Source organism: Ovis canadensis, chromosome 3, assembly GCF_042477335.2.
Source record: "Ovis canadensis isolate MfBH-ARS-UI-01 breed Bighorn chromosome 3, ARS-UI_OviCan_v2, whole genome shotgun sequence".
Lineage (NCBI taxonomy): Eukaryota > Metazoa > Chordata > Mammalia > Artiodactyla > Bovidae > Ovis > Ovis canadensis.
The window spans coordinates 210,729,513-210,748,142 of NC_091247.1; the positions used below are offsets into that span (position 1 = coordinate 210,729,513).

General features: G+C 35.3%; 1 protein-coding gene across 2 annotated transcripts; it reads left to right on the top strand.

Moving 5' to 3' along the window:
* The first annotated feature begins 1,344 nt into the window (after nt 1–1,344).
* On the top strand, nt 1,345–18,284 carry LOC138435974 (killer cell lectin-like receptor subfamily I member 1). 2 transcript variants are annotated; one of them, XM_069581312.1, is made up of 7 exons: nt 1,345–1,602; nt 7,133–7,403; nt 10,208–10,306; nt 10,457–10,525; nt 15,409–15,560; nt 15,933–16,036; nt 16,842–18,284. In XM_069581312.1, exons 2-7 carry the CDS (start codon nt 7,202–7,204, stop codon nt 16,951–16,953), a joined length of 738 nt encoding a protein of 245 aa, XP_069437413.1. In that variant the 5' UTR covers nt 1,345–1,602; nt 7,133–7,201; the 3' UTR covers nt 16,954–18,284. The 2 variants fall into 2 exon arrangements, with proteins under 2 accessions (XP_069437413.1, XP_069437412.1); XM_069581311.1 differs by having other exon boundaries at nt 1,442–2,082.
* The last annotated feature ends 346 nt before the right edge of the window (nt 18,285–18,630 follow it).

Below are 18,630 nucleotides of genomic sequence, written 5' to 3' on the forward strand. Positions count from 1 at the left end.
TCCCAGGGATCTGCCTGACCCAGAGATCAAACCTACATCTCTTAGGTCTCCTGCCTAGGCAGGCAGGTTCTTTACCGCTAGTGCAACCTGGGAAGCCCTTTATCCCCTTATACATATACTTATGTTTAGCATTTCATTTGCCTGATATAGGGAGCTAAGTTTAATTTTCCAAGATGTATATCTAGTTGCTTAAGCACAATTTATGGAGTGTTGTATTATTTATTTTCTGATTCACCCATTTAAATAACTTGTCTGGTTGTCTACTATGTCAGGACCTAAAATAATAAATAGTAATGGACATATCCTTGGGGAAATTAAAATTGTTGGAGAAAATATATCAGTAAAATAACTAAAGAAATTATTTTTAGCTTTTGGTATTTATTATTGCTTCAGAAAAGGTAAATTATCAACCTGGTACTATGAGAAATAATGTACAGGTAACTGACCTAATGTTGGAGTTCTCCAAAGAACTCTAAGGGAGTATAGATTGGAACAGGTATTTTACAAACTGAATTATTTCAGTTAGTTAGGTAAAGAAAAGGACAAAGAACAATTTAGGCAAGAATATTAGGATGTGTGAAGACCCAGTGATGTCAGGAAAAATTGTTCATTTAATTAAAGAGGAATGATGCAGCAAGAGCAAAAAGATAGAAGAAAGTGTATAATGCTTTCAAAGACAAGGCCAGAGCAGAGGCAGGCAATTGAGAATAATTTCTAATTTAAAACAGGTCAAATCTTGTAATTGACACAGATATACAAACAATAAATTGGGGGAATTCCAGATTCCTTACTCTTTCAACAAGTTGAAAAATGGTGACCTTCACTAACATAAGAACATATATAGGATGATGATATTGTTTACTTTGTTTCATTTTTGAGGTGTGGAGTTTTAGTTGTTAATATTTGGGACATTTGAGGAGATGCTAACTGACAAAGAATAAGTGAGCTGAAACCTAAAGAAGAAATCTTCTCAGCATGTGCACATGTGTAAACACGTGATAAGTAGTAATTGAGACAAGGATGGTGGATGAAAAAGACCAAGAAAATATAAAGAAGAAATGGTTAAGAAGAAAGAAGTGGTGAATGGTATTGAATTCTATTATATTCAGGATGCTTGGGGCTGGTGAAAAAAAAAAGTTCAACTAAAAGAGAAATAAAGGATCCATTTAGTAAAGGAGAGATCACTTATGATCTAACAGTGTGCTGATGCTGAGGAGTCATTACGTAGGAGTTAGAATGCAATGGCTTGAGTAGTGAGAATAAAATATAGTAAATAGTGATGAAATTCAATGGCACTTCAAGAATTTTTCTAAGAGTGATAGAGAGCAAAGACAGTATTTTTTTATTGGGATTGAGGTCTAATGATGATGAAAATTGTATAATTTAAAAAAAATTGTAATTTAAAACTGATGTGAAGGATAGTACTAAGAAGATATTGAATATTCAGAAAGAAAGCAGAGTGATAAATGGTGTGTGATTCTTGGGCAGTGGAGTGAATAGATTCAAATATAGTTGAAATTGGCTTTATTGAAGAGGAAGGAAGTCATCTCTGTTGAACAGGAGAGAAGATAAGATGCATGCGTATACACGGAGAAAGATGAGGTAATCTGTTAGTTTTTCTTTTTCTGTGATATAGGTCATCTTCTGAGAACAAAGAGAGGGTGTGGAAGAGAGATTTGTTAAGAATGGAGAATGGGTGATAAAATTAGTTTCAGAGAATGTGAAAGAATGAGGACTTGAAGGAAGCAACAGGATTCCTAGCAGCATTAAAGCGATTTCATGTTGGTGATTGTGAATTAATACTGCAGTATATCTGATCTGTTATAAAAAGCACTTGGCGTCTCAGGTGTTGGCAGAGAGGAACAGATAATTTACCTCATACATAGGGTGATTTTATTGAACAAGTGGGACCAGAATACGTTCCAGGAAGTTAATGATTGGCAGAAGAGAATCAAGGTTGATAAGAAAGAAGGTGAAGAAAGAAGCATACTGATGGAGCGGAATGAGGTCAAGTGGGCTGCAGACATCAACGAGATCAGAGAATTTTCATGTTGGAGAGAGATAAATGAGCAATCTTGAAAGGTAAGAGTGTTTGTGAAGGTTGCTAAGTTTATATAAGACACTTTTTAAGATGAAATACTTAAAGATATTCAGAGACCAAGGTGTTCCCATAGGGGGGCTTGGCTGTGGCAGAATGAGGAAGTTACTATAGATGAGGAGACAGAGAAATTGTGTAATCAGGATATAAGAGGATGGTTCATATGGACATTAATGGATCAGAATACTGTGATTCAACAGCCTGGTCAATAATGAGGATGCCTAGGGGCACATAAGCCATGATGAGAGGAGGGAAAATGAATGTTAGAGTCATAAATAAGTGGAAGAGACTTAAAAAAGATGGTGTCTGTACTGTGGTTCTCAGTCATCAGGTACAAACTAAGAGACACATTTGGAAATTTATATTAAAATGGTTCTTTTTTTATCTGTAAGCTGCCGATCATGGAAGTCTTTCAAATTATATGTATTTATTATAACACACCAAGCTTTCCAAGTGGCTCAGACATTAAAGAATCTGCCTGCAATTCGGGAGACCCAGGTTTGATTCCTGGGTTTAGAAGATCCCCTGTAGAAGGGAATGGCTAACCGTTCCAGTATTCTTGCCTGGATAATCCCATGGACTGAGGAGTCTGACAGGCTACAATCCATGGGGTCTCAAAGAGTCAGGCATGACTGAGCAACTAACATCCGTAAACACACACACACACACATGACTATATTAAACTATATTATGAAAGTGAAAGTCACTCAGTCATGCCCAACTCTAGGATTTCATGGACTATAGAGTCCATGGAATTCTCCAGGCCAGAATACTGGAGTCGGTTGCCATGCCCTTCTCCAGGGTATCTTCCCAACCGAGGGATTGAATCCAGGTCTCCAGCTTTGCAGGTAGATTCATTACCAGCTGAGCCACAAGAGAAGCCCAAGAGCACTGGAGTGGGTAGCCTATCCCTTCTCCAGTGGATCTTCCCCACCGAGAAATCCAACTGGGATCTCCTGCATTGAAGGCTGATTCTTTATCAACTGAGCCATCAGGGAAGCTGATATTAAGCTGATAAACTATATTGTATGCTATAATGAACAGAATGTAAAAATAAACTTCATTCTCTGGGTGGGATATCAACTATCACCAAGTAATAACCAAGAATTAAGAATTATCTATTATAATTTAACCAGTAAAGCCTAAAAATAATTTCTATTGTCATAACTACATACTTTTCCATGTATCCCATGGTACTCTTATTTCATGTAATCTCTAATACAATATGCAATTGTCCAGTTTTCTTTTCCTTTAATGCCTCAGGCTTGATATTAAAATACTCTTATTAAGCAGTCAATAAATGTAATATTTTTCTTATGCATTTTAAATTCGAAATTTGCAATTTATGAAATGGTTTTTGAAATATCAAAGATATTTTTTATTTCCTGATTGGTATTTTGTGGGGGAGGTAAATTACAAATGAGTAGTTTCATGAAAACTTCCTTTGTAGTTTTTCACACATGCTTTGAATAACAAATGATTATAAGTCATTATTAGATTATTTTCAACCAAGAATCTTCCCTGAAGGTTCTTACACCACATTATCCTCTGTATAACTTTATTTTCAGCATACAACAATTTTATATTATTTAATATCTTTATATTGTTTAGTATCTTTGACTTTCCTGCAAAGTTTCTTTTTAAATTTATTCTTCAAGTTGGTGAGTATGATTGTTTCTGTTTATTTCCTTCTCTCAAGAAGTTAAAATTGTATGTAATTTTCGACATTAATATCAACAATCAACTCGTATTGCAGTTTAGGAAAAAATCATTTATGTAAAATTACTTTACATGCTCATTTTGTAAACAATGGTGTGGAGTATGAATGAAGCTATCTTTTGTATTTTTTGATTCTTTGTCTTGGAATTTTCCTGTTGTTCTTTTCTCCAATTGTTTAGCCTCTTTTATTAAATAACCCACATTTTTCTCATTATTTTAAAATGTTGGATCAGTTGATGTTTTCATTATTTGGTTTCCATACATACTAGCTAATTATTTTCCAGAAGGACTAGCTAATTATTTTCCAAAAGGGAAAGATTTAAATTAACCATAAGTCTGTGAAAATGAATGCCTGTTTTCCTGCACATTGTCCAACTCTGTGTGGTTGAATTTGATTTATTGATTCTGTAGGTTAACATCTATATCATTAATATGTTAGTCTGTATTTCTTTGTTTAGTGATGAAGAAAAAGTCTTTTCATGGGGTTATTATTGACAAAAATCTTTACATTAGCAATAAAATGATGTTTTTATAATTTAACCTAATTCTCTTTCTTGTCTATGTGTGATTAGAAACTTATAACTATTTACTTATACTTTCTTTGAATGTTTTATTAATTTTATCATCTCATGGTTTGCATTTAACATTTTGATTTATTTGAAATTTGTTCAAGTATATGTTGTGAAATTAGCGATCTATGTATTGCTTCAATTTGAACTAATATTCCATCTGATTCTATCACTTTTAGCATTTCCTAGATCATGTTTATTTGATTATCAATTCTCAAAAACAATAGTCATCTTTCTTTCTTTTTTGGGACAAAGAAAAAGGCAGTTTAATTATGCTAAACATTTAAACAGCAACATTCTTACAATGCCAATATACTCTTAAATACAAAATTTTTGCTGGTGCTAAATGAATTCGTCAAAAATTTCAGAAAACAATTTGAGGAGGTGAGAAACATTCTTAATTTGAAAATAAGTTTATCCCAGTTTTTTCAAAATTTACTCTTAGTAAATTTATAGAAGGATAAATATAGGATATGGAAAAGGTTTTATGAATAATATTGTAAAGTAATTAGCTTCCAATTAAAATAAATAAATTTATATTTAAAAAATTAAAAAATATCTGTTATTCAATACTTCTAAATATTGAAAAATTTTTAAAGTGTAAAATAAGTAAACAAACAAACAAAAATAAATAGCTTGTATCATGTATTCTTTTATTTTCAAAAAAATAGAAAGCAATGCATGCAAAAACTCTACCTACAAGTAACCACTGAAAATACAGCCTATTTATTCAGTTCAGTTCAGTCACTCAGTCGTGTCTGACTCTGCAACCCCATGAATCGCAGCATGTCAGGCCTCCCTGTCCATCACCATCTCCTGGAGTTTACCCAAACTCATGTCCTTCAAGTCGGTGATGCCATCCAGCCATCTCATCCTCTGTTGTCCCCTTCTTCTCCTGCCCCCAATCCCTCCCAGCATCAGAGTCTTTTCCAGTGAGTCAACTCTTCCCATGAGGTGGCCAAAGTACTGGAGTTTCAGCTTTAGCATCAGTCTTTCCAATGAGCACCCAGGACTGATCTCCTTTAGGATGGACTGGTTGGATCTCCTTGCAGTCCAACAGACTCTCAAGAGTCTTCTCCAACACCACAGTTCAAAAGCATCAATTCTTCAGCACTCAGCATTCTTCACAGTCCAACTCTCACATCCATACATGAACACTGGAAAAACCATAGCCTTGACTAGACGGACTTTTGTTGGCAAAGTAATGTCTCTGCTTTTCAATATGCTATCTAAGTTGGTCATATCTTTCCTTCCAAAGAGTAAGGGTCTTTTAATTTCCTGGCTGCAATCACCATCTGCAGTGATTTTGGAGCCCCCCAAAATAAAGTCTGACACTGTTTCCACTGTTTCCCCATCTATTTCCCATGAAGTGATGGGACCAGTTGCCATGATCTTCGTTTTCTGAATGTTGAGCTTTAAGCCAGATTTTTTACTCTCCTCTTTCACTTTCATCAAGAGGCTTTTTAGTTCCTCTTCACTTTCTGCGTAAGGGTGGTGTCATCTGCATATCTGAGGTTATTGACGTTTCTCCTGGCAATCTTGATTCCAGCTTGTGCTTCTTCCAGCCCAGCGTTTCTCATGATGTACTCTACATTTAAGTTAAATAAGCAGGGTGATACAGCCTATTAGAAATCTATTATTTTGCTTTAATAATATATATTCCATTATACAATATATAATATATAAAAATAATATCTGTTACATTAAACAATAGTATACTAGGGTATAAATGTACCATAGCTTTAACACTTCCTTAATTGTGAATTCTGTTGATAACTTTTTGTTCTTTGTTTTTACAATTTCGCTCTTAGTAAATAAAAACAAAAGATAGGTTCTGCCTAACTTTAAATATTTAAAAAATATTTTGTAAGATAAATTGCTTAAGATAGAACTGCTGGTTAAGATTCTACTTATTTTATGCTTTCATAAGTATTGATAATTTTGTACTCCCAATCATTGGCAGTTCAACAAAGTATTAATTATTTAGTGTTCTCACAGGTGAAATGTGCTCTATTATTTTCATTTGTGTTTCTTTATTAATGAGACAATAAATTTTTTTAATTTTATTCATCACCTTTAAATTTCTCTTGTCCCTTTTTGGCAAATGATTGGTATTATTTCTTAATTTTAGATGGCTTATTTGTTTGCCTCTGTGTGTGTATGTGCTTGCAAATATGATCTAGTTAAGTAGAAAAACGACGTTAAGCTGGCAGATGGAGAGATACATGGTTATTATGCAAATGTAGAATTTATCCAGTTCATGAAAGACATAGGTTTTTTCCCCCTCTATTAGTCAAGAATCTACTGCCTAATGAATTATTTCAGTGATACAGTGAACTATATGTCAATGTGGTTTGAAATAAAAATTTTAATATTAAATTTAAATAATTATACCTTTGTTAATATAGCTGTGTTTTAACCATAGTTCACCCATTGTTGAAATTATTCATTATATAGAGAATGTTGAGAAGGAAAACATATCTGCTTTAAACCTACTCCTTTGAAAACCTGATAAAGAGAGGAAATGAAATGCATCTTATTAATCTTATTAAAGGAGAATAAAACTATTTTTCTCAATAAGGACTGCAAAGTGAGATGGAGATTTAGTCTCCCATTTTCTCCCTTTTTTTCCCTTTTAATGTTATACCTAAAAGCTTACTTGTACTTCAGAATGAATGCATTTTTCACTGTCTGATTTGATATAATCACCACTTACCCTTTTCCCTCACTTTTCTCTACTGCATAGATATTAAAGAGAGACACAGAAAGATACCCAGAGTGAGCTGAAGCAGTCTAAGTTTAAAAAAAGAAAAAAATGCTCAAGAGTAAGCAAAACAAAGGTATTGTAAACAAGCAAGAGGTAATCTACGCAGAACCAAAATTTTCCAAGTCTCAACAGCAAAAAATATCTAAGACAAATCAGAGAAATGTCCAGTCAAGAGAACAGCAAGTAGACTACATGGAACTGAAATTTCCCAGATCTCACCTTCAGCACAGAAAACAGAAAAAAGGAAAAGGTACATTATTATAGTGTTATATTTTTTGATTTGCTAGATCTTGATTCTTGAGTTTTGAAAATTACTTCTTTCAAAGCCATTGTATAATAAAATTGCCTCATTACACTGATTACCTATCTTCAGAACTCTCCTTAGTCATTTTAGATATTACCATGAAATTTTTTTGTCTCTTAAATAATCTTTCACTACGTTCATTTCCTCTGAAATATTCCTACAGAATTGTATTACTTGTAAGAATTATTGTGTAAAATCTACTGCTTATTTTTCAAGTAATTTTAAAAATAATTCTTGTTATTAGTCTTCAGTTCAGTGTAACTCAGTCCCAAACTGTTTTTGAATTTTTACTGTTGCTCTGATCCAAAACTATGATACCTATAAAGATGAAGCTGCAATAACCACTTAGCTTCAAAAAAACTAACAGAATTTGTTAAAGATAGATTACAGAAAAATATAACAATAATTAATTCGATATTGGAGTTAAAGCTGAAAAATGAGTAGAATGTGATAATAATGTTCTAACCTAAGCAACTGAGTAGTTAATCATCTTACCTTCCATTAAGAAAAATAAGGTTTACTCACCATTAAGAAAAATGTGTTTAATCTAGTAAAGGCAGATCATATATGAAATTTGAATTGTCTCTTGATCAGTTCAGAGGAAAATGCCCATAAAGAAATTGGATTTTAAAGACTAGATGTCCCAGAAGAGGATGGAAAAGGGTAGGAAAGACATGATCATAGGTAAGATTGCAAACAGAGACAATATAGGTGAAAAGTCTATCATAGAGAAAAAGAACATATATGACTTAAGCAGAGGAAGATTCAAGAAGGATACCTATGAAATGCATGTCCAGAGAGGAGAAAATAAACTATGTCTAATAAATGACAAGTGGAAAATTACTTCTTTGGACTTAGCAAAGTCCAAAAATTTGGAGTTTGGCAAAGTCCAAAAAATTGGAATTTCTGTTTGAGTGCCAAGAAAAGCATATAAGCTACAACTAAGGGTTAAGAAGTTGAAGGAAATTTATTATGGGAATAAAGTTAGTCCAGAAAACATTTTTACAATTCTCACTGAGAAAAAAACAACATAAGAGAAATGATGATAATAAATGAAAGACCTATATGAATAACAAGGAATTATATTAGATTTTCAGATGTCTGAGCCCAAACCTGGATGAATGTGACAAAATTTATAGAAAGAGATGAGGAAGAAGATGGCAAAAAAGAAAAACTTTCTCTTAGAAAATAAATGTTCTAAAGGAGACTGGGTGGCATGGAGTAATTAGGGCATACAATAGGTTTTAACTTGGGCCATAAAGAAACTGCTTTTCCTCTGAATTGAAAAGAAGATAATAAGGTATGACTATATGAATATCCATATAGTAAGGCAGAATATATGAACATTCATATTTTCAGGAAGGTGGTCAAGGTAAGGAAATTCATGGTTTCAATTTCCTTGTAAAACAAGAAATTTCTTGGTGCTTGAGTTAGAGTCTTACTGAGGCTTGATAATTATTATTATTTTTTTTTTGGTAGTCAAAGAGGGACTTTGGGCAGAAATTGACCAAAACTAAGAAGATTAGACATGCTAATATTTATCCACAACACTGTTTAATTTCTAAACTTGGAAATTTGACTCTTCACACTCTTTCATCCATGACACATTCAAAAAATCTTGAAAATGACCACATGTTCAAATAACCTGCTTCTCTCTTGGACTGATGTCTACCTGCTTTCAGGAAGAATACTGACACAGACTCTCTTAAAGTCTCTCATCTTTCACTCTAAACATTTTTCAATCCTTTCTTATGTTTCAAGAAAAATGGCCATATCTTTTTAAAATAGGTGTCTGCAAAGATTTCAAATTGTTCTTAAAGTTAAAAACGATAATAATCCTATAGTCTTACAGGTTATCTCTCTGCTTCCATTCCCTCCTTTGCTCCCTGAATTCCAGTCAGACTATAATTTCAGTCGCATGAATACATCAAACTTCCTGTCATCTGAAATCATTTATTGATAACTCTCCTCGAGTTTGATCCCTGGGTCAGGAAGACCCTCTGGAGCAAGAAATGGGAACCCACTCCAGTATTGTTTCTTAGGGGATCCCATGGACAGAGGAGCCTGTTGGATTACAGTCCACAGGATCACAAAAGAGTCAGACAAGACTTAGTGCCTAAACAACAACCCCAAGTGGTGACTTCCTCCATGTCTTTTGTACTTCAAGAAATAATTAGCTCTTACTTTTCTCCAGCTTTCAGTAAAATGTCTTTTTTTTTTTATAAGTGCATTTCCTGTTCTCATGTGTCTGGATTAAAACTTGGTGAACATACTTGTATGTCTTTGTAAAATTTATGATAATTATTTCTTATCTCAACAAAGAGCAAAAATGTGCTTTGCTATTTCCCCCTTGACTGATTGATTGGCTAATGGGTGAATATTAATATTCACATAGAATTTTGAAAAAAATTTTTTTGCATGACAACATTGTTTTCTCTAGGTGTATTTCAAGTCTCCTAGCTGAGAGTATATTTTCAAATTGTTCAGAGTCGATCATTTATAGATGACTAGGCGAGGAATATGCAAAGATGCAGGTGAGTCAGGTGACATACCTGGGGCATCAAACAGGATCAGAAAGAACTGAAGTCAAGAAAAAGCTAAAAAGGAGGAAATCTGGGTATCAAAGAACTCATACAAGGATTGGAAAATGAATGACTGCCCTCTGAGAGTGAAACAAAATGGATTTAAATTTCATATTTGATGATTTGTGGGAAATGATGAAACTTCATCATTGTTTCTATTTCCTTTAGTGTTACACCACCGATCTATAGTCTGGCAAGTGATAACTGCCAGCCTGGGGACCTTGTGCGTGGCTTTGTTGACAACAGTGTGTGTCTTGCTTGCAAACTGTAAGTAATTAAGAAAATAATCTGTCCTTGGTACAGTCAATATATCAACCACGTAATACGTTTCAATGATTTGTGATCAAGACTGAATTTTTATTGTCCTAATTATTTTATCCTAAACAGAACTAATTATTACCATGATTTTTGCCATAGTATATTCCAACAAAGAAGACCCAAATCAAAAACTGTCACCTGTTCCCACTCTATCATCTAAAAATGGTGGTGAGTACTCTCTCTGTTTGGTCCACTTCTAATATTGATTTTTAGGGTTAAAAGTTTTGTTTTCCTAACATCCACAAAACTTCAGTGAATCAGATAGAAAAAAATCCTCTTATGGTATGTTTAATCTTTTATCACGGAACTATTAATATTGGGCAAGATGAGAAAGATGACATAGGAGAATGCAAGAAGACCCAAAGTATTATGTATAATAGGTAAGTGTTGTTTGTGATTTGATTATTTTTAGGAGAAAAATGGGATAAATTATAATAAGGTGGGAGCAAGAGAAATGGGTGAAGAGGGCAAAGAGGAAAAGAAAACGAATGAAAAACAAAGGAGTTATGTCTCAATAACATTTTTCTGTTTCTAGCTTTCCCTGATGGAGATGATTCCTCTAGCATTTATGAAGTTAGAAGAATTTTGATTTTATTAAAATACATTAATTTTATTTATACATTGATATTTTGGCTATGATATAGAAAGCTGTTATTGTTTTGAATTCTTTTTTTTTTTCACTTACTGCAAGTTTACTCAGTCCTAACAGTAAATTCAGCACTTAAAAGAATGCGAGAGATAGGGAGAGAATATTTCTGAGCATATTTTTTCAGGAAGTCGGGATGGTTCCCCTCTGACTTTCTTTCAAGGAAATCTTTCCTTTTTCAAGAACAGTGTTAGATTCTCAGCACAGATGCATTTGCCAAGAAAAGTTTTCCATACACTAAAACCAAAAGGGTAGGGTCCCTTTGTCGCCGAGGCCAAAGACATTCCTCATGAGTATTCCTGATGAACATTTCCTATGAGCGGGGGCAGGGTAGGGGGGGTGGTGGACAAAGAAAGAAATAAAAGGGAAGTAATAAAAATAATGCAGTAGTTTGAGCATGACATAAAAATATTTTGGTTTAACACTCCCTAAATAGGGAAAGGAGTACGTCAAGGCTGTATATTGTCACACTGCTTCTTTAACTCATATTCAGAGTACATCATGAGAAACGCTGGACTGGAAGAAGCACAAGCTGGAATCAAGACTGCCGGGAGAAATATCAATAACCTCAGATATGCAGATGACACCACCCTTATGGCAGAAAGTGAAGAGGAACTAAAAAGCCTCTTGATGAAAGTGAAAGAGGAGAGTGCAAAAGTTGGCTTAAAGCTCAACATTCAGAAAACGAAGATTATGGCATCTGGTCCCATCACTTCATGGGAAATAGATGGGGAAACAGTGGAAACAGTGTCAGACTTTATTTTGGGGGGCTCCAAAATCACTGCAGATGGTGATTGCAGCCATGGAATCAAAAGACCCTTACTCCTTGGAAGAAAAGTTATGACCAACCTAGATAGCATATTGAAAAGCAGAGACTACATTGCCTACAAATGTCCGTCTAGTCAAGGCTATGGTTTTTCCAGTGGTGATGTGTGGATGTGAGAGTTGGACTGTGAAGAAAGCTGAGTGTCAAAGAATTGATCCTTTTGAACTGTGGTGTTGGAGAAGACTCTTGAAAGTCTGTTGGACTGCAAGGAGATCCAACCAGTCCATTCTGAAGAAGATTAGCCCTGGGTGTTCTTTGGGAGGAATGATGCTAAAGCTCAAACTCCAGTACTTTGGCCACCTCATGGGAAGAGTTGACTCATTGGAAAAGTCTCTGATGCTGGGAGGGATTGGGGGCAGGAGGAGAAGGGGACGACAGAGGATGAGATGGCTGGATGGCATCACCGACTTGATGGACCTGAGTTTGAGTGAACTCCGGGAGATGGTGATGAGGCCTGGAGTGTTGCAGTTCATGGGGTCGCAGAGTCCAACACGACTGAGTGACTGAACTGAACTGAACTGAAGAAATTTAAAAGGACCCAACAATTATGAAAGTGGAAGTCTAAGTAAAGATTAAAAAAGATGAAAAGAACTAATTTCAAGTCTAATTAAAAATAAATTCTCTGAGTAAAAAGAGAAAATCTCAACAGATGCAATAAACAGAGACTAGATACATCAGTTGTTAATTTTTTATTTAAATTAGTGATTGACTTGAGAAACTGCTTGTTGTCTCTCAGAAAAAATAAACAACCTATGAATGTCAAATATTAGCCATTCACATTGCTTGTGTTTTTGTTTTCCTTTCATTTACCTAATTTGAAAATAAAAAGAAATCAAACAAGAAATTAAGGAAATGCGAATTATAACCCCAATGAGTTAGCATTACATAACCACCAATATGATTAGAATTTGAAAAGACTGACAGTAACAAGCTTTAGTAAGGATGTGGAGTTAATTGTACTGGCACAACCCCTTAACAAGCCTACTCTTAGACACTTAAAAAAGAGAAATGAAGGCCTATGTCCACATAAGACATGTACAAGAATATCTAGAGACACTTTATTTATAATAACTAAAAATTATAAGCAATCCAAATATAAACCTCCAGATGAATGAATCACAAATCGTGGGTTAGTAAATAATGGACTACTCAGTAATGAAAAAGAATGAAATCTCTACACACACATAAGTAGAGTCTATCTAGGCTTCTCCAGTACTTCTATCTGTCCCAGCAGTTGTCTGAGCAGATGAGGGGGCTTGTCTCCCATGCACAGGACCTAGGACTGGAATGCCCAGATTGTGGCTCACCCTGCTTTTTCTTTAGGGTGAAGGTCCTTCTCCTTGTATCAGATCCCTCCCAGTGGTGCAGGTCCTGAAACGAAGCCTTTTTCCCCATCCTACTGGGTTACACATTTCCTGCTGTTTTGATTTTATAGGAGTCCTTCTACCAGTTTCCAGTTAGTTTTTCTTGAGCATTGTTACACATGTAGATATTTTTTTGATGTGCCTGTGGGAAAATGAGTTCCATGTCTTCCTACTCCACCATATTGTTCCCCCTCCCTAAGTCTACATTTTTTATGATTATAAAAATTATTAAAATACACAAATTACATGGTTATTAAATTGTTGAAGTATAAGTTTTAGAAAATTACTTACTGAATTTTATTCTGTGTATTTAAATTGCTTCCCTGGTAGCTAAGTTGGTAAAGAAATTGCCTGCAATGCCGGAGACTGAGGTTCAAACCCTTGGTAGGGTAGATCTCCTGGAGAAGGAAATGGCAAGGAATATTTAAATTAACAGCAAAAATTTTGACAAAAGTGAAACAGCTCATTAGTTGCTTTTTGTGTTCATATGGTTATATGTTGATTAGCTTTTTATTTATGACATTTATTTATTCACTTATTTATTTGACTGTGCTGGGTCTTAGTTGCAGTACATGGGATTTTCCATCATCTTTGTGGCATGTGGAATATTTCTAGTTGCCGCATGCACACTCTTAGCTGCGACATGTGGGAGCCAGTTCCCTGACCACTGATCAAGACTGGGTCTCCTGCACAGGGGCTCGGAGTCTTAGCCACTAGACTACGATATGCATGTATAATTTTGATCAGGTCAAAAAACATATTTATAATGCATTTTCCCTATAGATAAAATTTTATTACAAAATTTAAGTAGAAAAATTAAAAACATGAGCTAAATATTGTTCAGTTCAGTTGCTCAGTCATGTCCAAATCTGTGATCCCATGAATCGCAGTATGCCAGGCCTCCCTGTCCATCACCAACTCCCGGAGTCCTCCCAAACCCATGTCCATCAAGTCGATGATGCCATCCAACCATCTTATCCTCTGTCGTCCCCTTCTCCTGCCTTCAATCTTTCCCAGCATCAGGGTCTTTTCCAATGAGTCAGCTCTTGGCATCAGGTGGCCAAAGTATCAGAGTTTCAGCTTTAGCATCAGTCCTTCCAATGAATACCCAGGACTGATTTCCTTTAGGATGGACTTGCTGTATCTCCTTGCAGTCCAAGGGACTCGCAAGAGTCTTCTCCAACACCACAGTTCAAAAGCATTAATTCTTCGACGCTCACCTTTCTTCACAGTCTAACTCTCACATCCATACATGACCACTGGAAAAACCATAGCCTTGACTAGATGGACCTTTGTAGGCAATGTAATGTTTCTGCTTTTCAATATGCTATATAAGTTGGTCATAAATTTTCTTCCAAGGAATAAGTGTCTTTTAATTTCATGGCTGCGATCACCATCTGCAGTGATTTTGGAGTCCCCCAGAATAAAGTCTGACACTGTTTCCACTGTTTCCCCATCTATTTCCCATGAAGTGATGGGACCAGATGCCATGATCTTTGTTTTCTGAATGTTGAGCTTTAAGCCAGATTTTTCACTCTCCTCTTTCACTTTCATCAAAGGCTCTTTAGTTCTTCACTTTCTGCCATAAGAGTGGTATCATCACATATCTCAGGTTATTGATATTTCTCCCGGTAGCCTTGATTCCAGCTTGTGCTTCTTCCAGCCCAGCGTTTCTCATGATGTACTCTGCAGAAGTTAAATAAGCAGTGTGACAATATACAGCCTTGATGTACTCTTTTCCCTATTTGGAACCAGTCTGTTGTTCCATGTCCAGTTCTAACTTTTCCTTCCTGACCTAAATATAGGTTTCTCAAGAGACAGGTCAGGTGGTCTGGTATTTCCATCTCTTTCAGAATTTTCCGCAGTTTATTGTGATCCACACAGTCAAAGGCTTTGGCATAGTCAATAAAGCAGAAATAGATGCTTTTCTGGAGCTCTCTTGCTTTTTCCATGATCCAGCGGATGTTGGCAATTTGGTCTCTGGTTCCTCTGCCTTTTCTAAAACCAGCTTGAACATCTGGAAGGTCATGGTTCATGTATTGCTGAAGTTAGCTATGGTTTTGTTTAAATCTTGTCCAGATATGTTACCAAAAAAATGCTTATTTTGCTTTCTACCTAATATCCATCTGTATAACAGATAGGAAGATATGGGAATTGTGCTAGTAGTAGTGACTTATTGTACAGAGTACACATTAAACATATTTCTACTTTTTAGAATGTTCCTGTGACCATTGTTCAGCTCACTGGATTGGATTTGGAAGTAGTTATTATCATCTTTCGAGTAAAACCAAAACCTGGATGGAGAGCCATGCTGCCTGTGAAGAGCTAGATACCCACCTTCTAAAGATCGATATCAAGGGAGAGCTGGTAGGGGAAACACTTCTGCTTTTGTTTATTTGTTTGTTTTTGTTGTTGTTGTTGTTATACTGTAACTGTATTTGGTTTGAAAACATTAGTGATTGATGCTATAATTTGGGAAAACTGAAGTTCTCAAAAGTCTATGATATTTTGTTTCTTTGACTCAGTTTTATTAGGGAAAAATTAGAGAAACTCCACTTTTTGAACATTTAATGCTAGGGAAAAAGTACATTAATTAATGAGATATCTTGAGAAAAACTCTTATTAATACTAAGTGGATGTGTGCAAGCCCTTGGGAGAAATTTAACCAATAATCTTTGAGTCAGAAAGGAGTGTATTATAATATGTACACATTTATGGTTTATGATTTTTTCCAAATAGGAAATTTTATCAATGCTTGGAGTAAAAGGATGGATAGGTCTCAAAATCAATGAAACAAGTGAATCCTGGTTATGGGAAGATGGCACCGCAGTAACTGAAAACCTGTATGTACAGTGTTTTGATAATTGAACTTTCCTGAGATTATATCTGGGGTTTGTGTGTGTGTGTGTGTGTGTGTGTGTGTGTGTTTTATGTGTGTAGGGAACAGAAAGAGGAACCAAGATAAAGGAAATCATTATGTTTTTTGAGGATCAGTCTGTGGGATTTAATTGGGGGAAAAGTGTCAGTTCTTTCTACATAATCTCAGCTTTAGAACCTTTACATTGTTAACTTTACTGGACTCTTAGGAGAAATTTGGGCATAGTTTCAGGCAAGTTTATAAATCTATACATTTCTATCATAGTTTTATCATTGTGATTTGCTTTTGTTGTTGTCCAGTCACTAAGTCATTTCTGATTCTGTGACCCCATGGACTGTCTTCCCTATCCTTTACTAACTCTCTGGGTTTGCTCAAAGTCATGTCCATTGGGTCAGGGTTGCCATCCAACCATCTCATCCTCTATCGCCCTCTTCTCCTCTTGCCCTTAATCTCTCCCCATGTCAGGGTCTTTTCCAATGTGTCAGCTCTTCACATCAGGTGGCCAAAGTATTGGAGCTACAGCTTCAGGATCAGTTCTTCCTTTGGCTTATAAATTGTCAGTTGGCTTATAATTCTATTTAAACAAACAGGATTAGATGCTGTTTAGTATCAACTGCTAAACTTAGTTTAAATTCTGTCAATCTTCAGGGGTTTGTTCTTATTTTGTTTAATTTGTTCATTTATTCTTTCTCATTTTGTTTGTTTTGTTAATTTTAAACTTGAGATAAAATTGGCATTTGAAGATTTTATTGCTTTAATTTTTTTTTCAGGTTTGAATTCCTGAAAATGGAGAAAGATGGTTGTGCATATATTGATGGAATTTATGTTTATGCTGCTAACTGTTCATCTGGGAAAAGTTACGTGTGTGAGTTTAGTGTATAGCAGCTCAATTTTGCTAATACAAGTTGTTAATGAATCCTAATTAATTAAAGAGCATAAAATATGTTGCTGCTTTTATAAAATTTTATTAGTTATTACTTAAACTTTTTTTTTACTGCATGCACAATTCTTCAGTTACATTTCCAAATTTTAAATGTACTCAAAGTGAGGAAACTTTACCACCCATAAATTCCTTGGGAGTAAGTAGTCTCCTTATGAGAGCTCATATTAGTAATTATTTATGTAATAAAGTTAGCAAACATCCTTTATGAACTAAAAAAATTGTAAAAATTGGGATATAAAACTAAAAAGGAATTCTACCTATATCAGTTAGGGTTCTGGCATGAAATAGACATTTAAGATTGTTCAAGAGATTTACAGTGGTAAACCACATTTGCCGGGAGCCACCACGGGAGACCTCACCCAGGACAAGGTCATGTGGAAGAAAACTGTTAAGCAAGGCTTCAGAACTCATGGGGCTCCCTAGGCTTTCTCGAGCATCTACCCCAAAACCAAAATCTGTCTGTTTTACTATTTCATGACTTTCACCAACTCCTCTGACATTAACAGGGGGCTAACCCTGACCATCTTTCTCTGGAGAAAATTAACTTAGGGCTATAGCTAATAAGTCTCCTGGACATGAGAGGAATATTTCAAATCAAACCCCCTCTGTTAGCATTCTAGCTTGCTTGGCGGGTCTATCCAGACTCTTGCAGCTACACATGTGATTATTCGCAGCCTCCCAACTGTGAAAGGCATGGAAAGCCTAAAACATGGAGCCTTTTAAAGAGTTAAAAGTTATTAGAGTAATGCTAATGTAGGATTTCATTATTGGGCCAATGCTTGTTGCTAAGTTTCCATATCTCTTATCCACTGTGCACCTGGGAGTGCATTAGTTAACATAGTTAGAAAGTAAGAAAAACAAGTGTAGCCTTGAAATTAACCACATCAGACTTTTGAGCTAATTGGCTCCTTCTTGTAACTCACTGCACCTTTGCTCTGTGAGAAATGGATCTTGTTTAATACTTTCTGAGGCTGACATAGATTAAAAATATAAAGAAAAAACACTTTGAGGGAAAATAAGCTTTTTGGTTGAGCAGGCTTTATCAAAAGAGGGTCATAAAATGTTCACAGGCCTCCAAGGCCAGAAGATAATGTACACAATATTGTTTTTGGGAAAGGTTTGCAAAAAAAATCCTGGTTTCGATAAAGACAAAACAGATGTAATGTTTGGGCTGACTCTGTATGACTTTGCATCTTTCATTTCCCTCTATGTATAAGACAAGGTATAAAAGTACCTTTTAAAATAAAGCTATTGGGCCTCGCTCAAAAAAGCTTGGTCATCCGGTGTTTTTCTTTTTTTTTCTCTTTTTTTCTCTCACTTTCTTTTTCAGGCTGATCCCTTGGAGCATAGAGGCTGCCTGCGTTTACTTTCCTGCCTGAGCTTCTAAGACTTTATTAGCTTTCTGTGTAAACCAAGGAATATCAGCCTCTTTCTCTCCTCTATTTTCTTATCTACAATATTCTTTCCTTATCTCTCTCTTAATCATCCGACGATGCCGTTTTTTCCTTCAGGTTCCCCTGGACCCTGCGGGGGCTGGACCCCGGCACGCATTGGTGAGGTTTAATGGAAAAACAAGAAATAGCAAGATTTATAAACCTTTGTCCAGTCTTGCAGGC

Excerpts from the sequence above, each read along its gene's own strand:
- LOC138435974 (XM_069581312.1), top strand. The coding sequence starts at position 7,202 with ATGCTCAAGAGTAAGCAAAACAAAGGTATTGTAAACAAGCAAGAGGTA. Across the intron at positions 10,307-10,456 it reads GTGTGTCTTGCTTGCAAACT|TATATTCCAACAAAGAAGAC; the intron begins GTAAGTAATTAA and ends TTTTTGCCATAG. Across the intron at positions 16,037-16,841 it reads ACCGCAGTAACTGAAAACCT|GTTTGAATTCCTGAAAATGG; the intron begins GTATGTACAGTG and ends TTTTTTTTTCAG.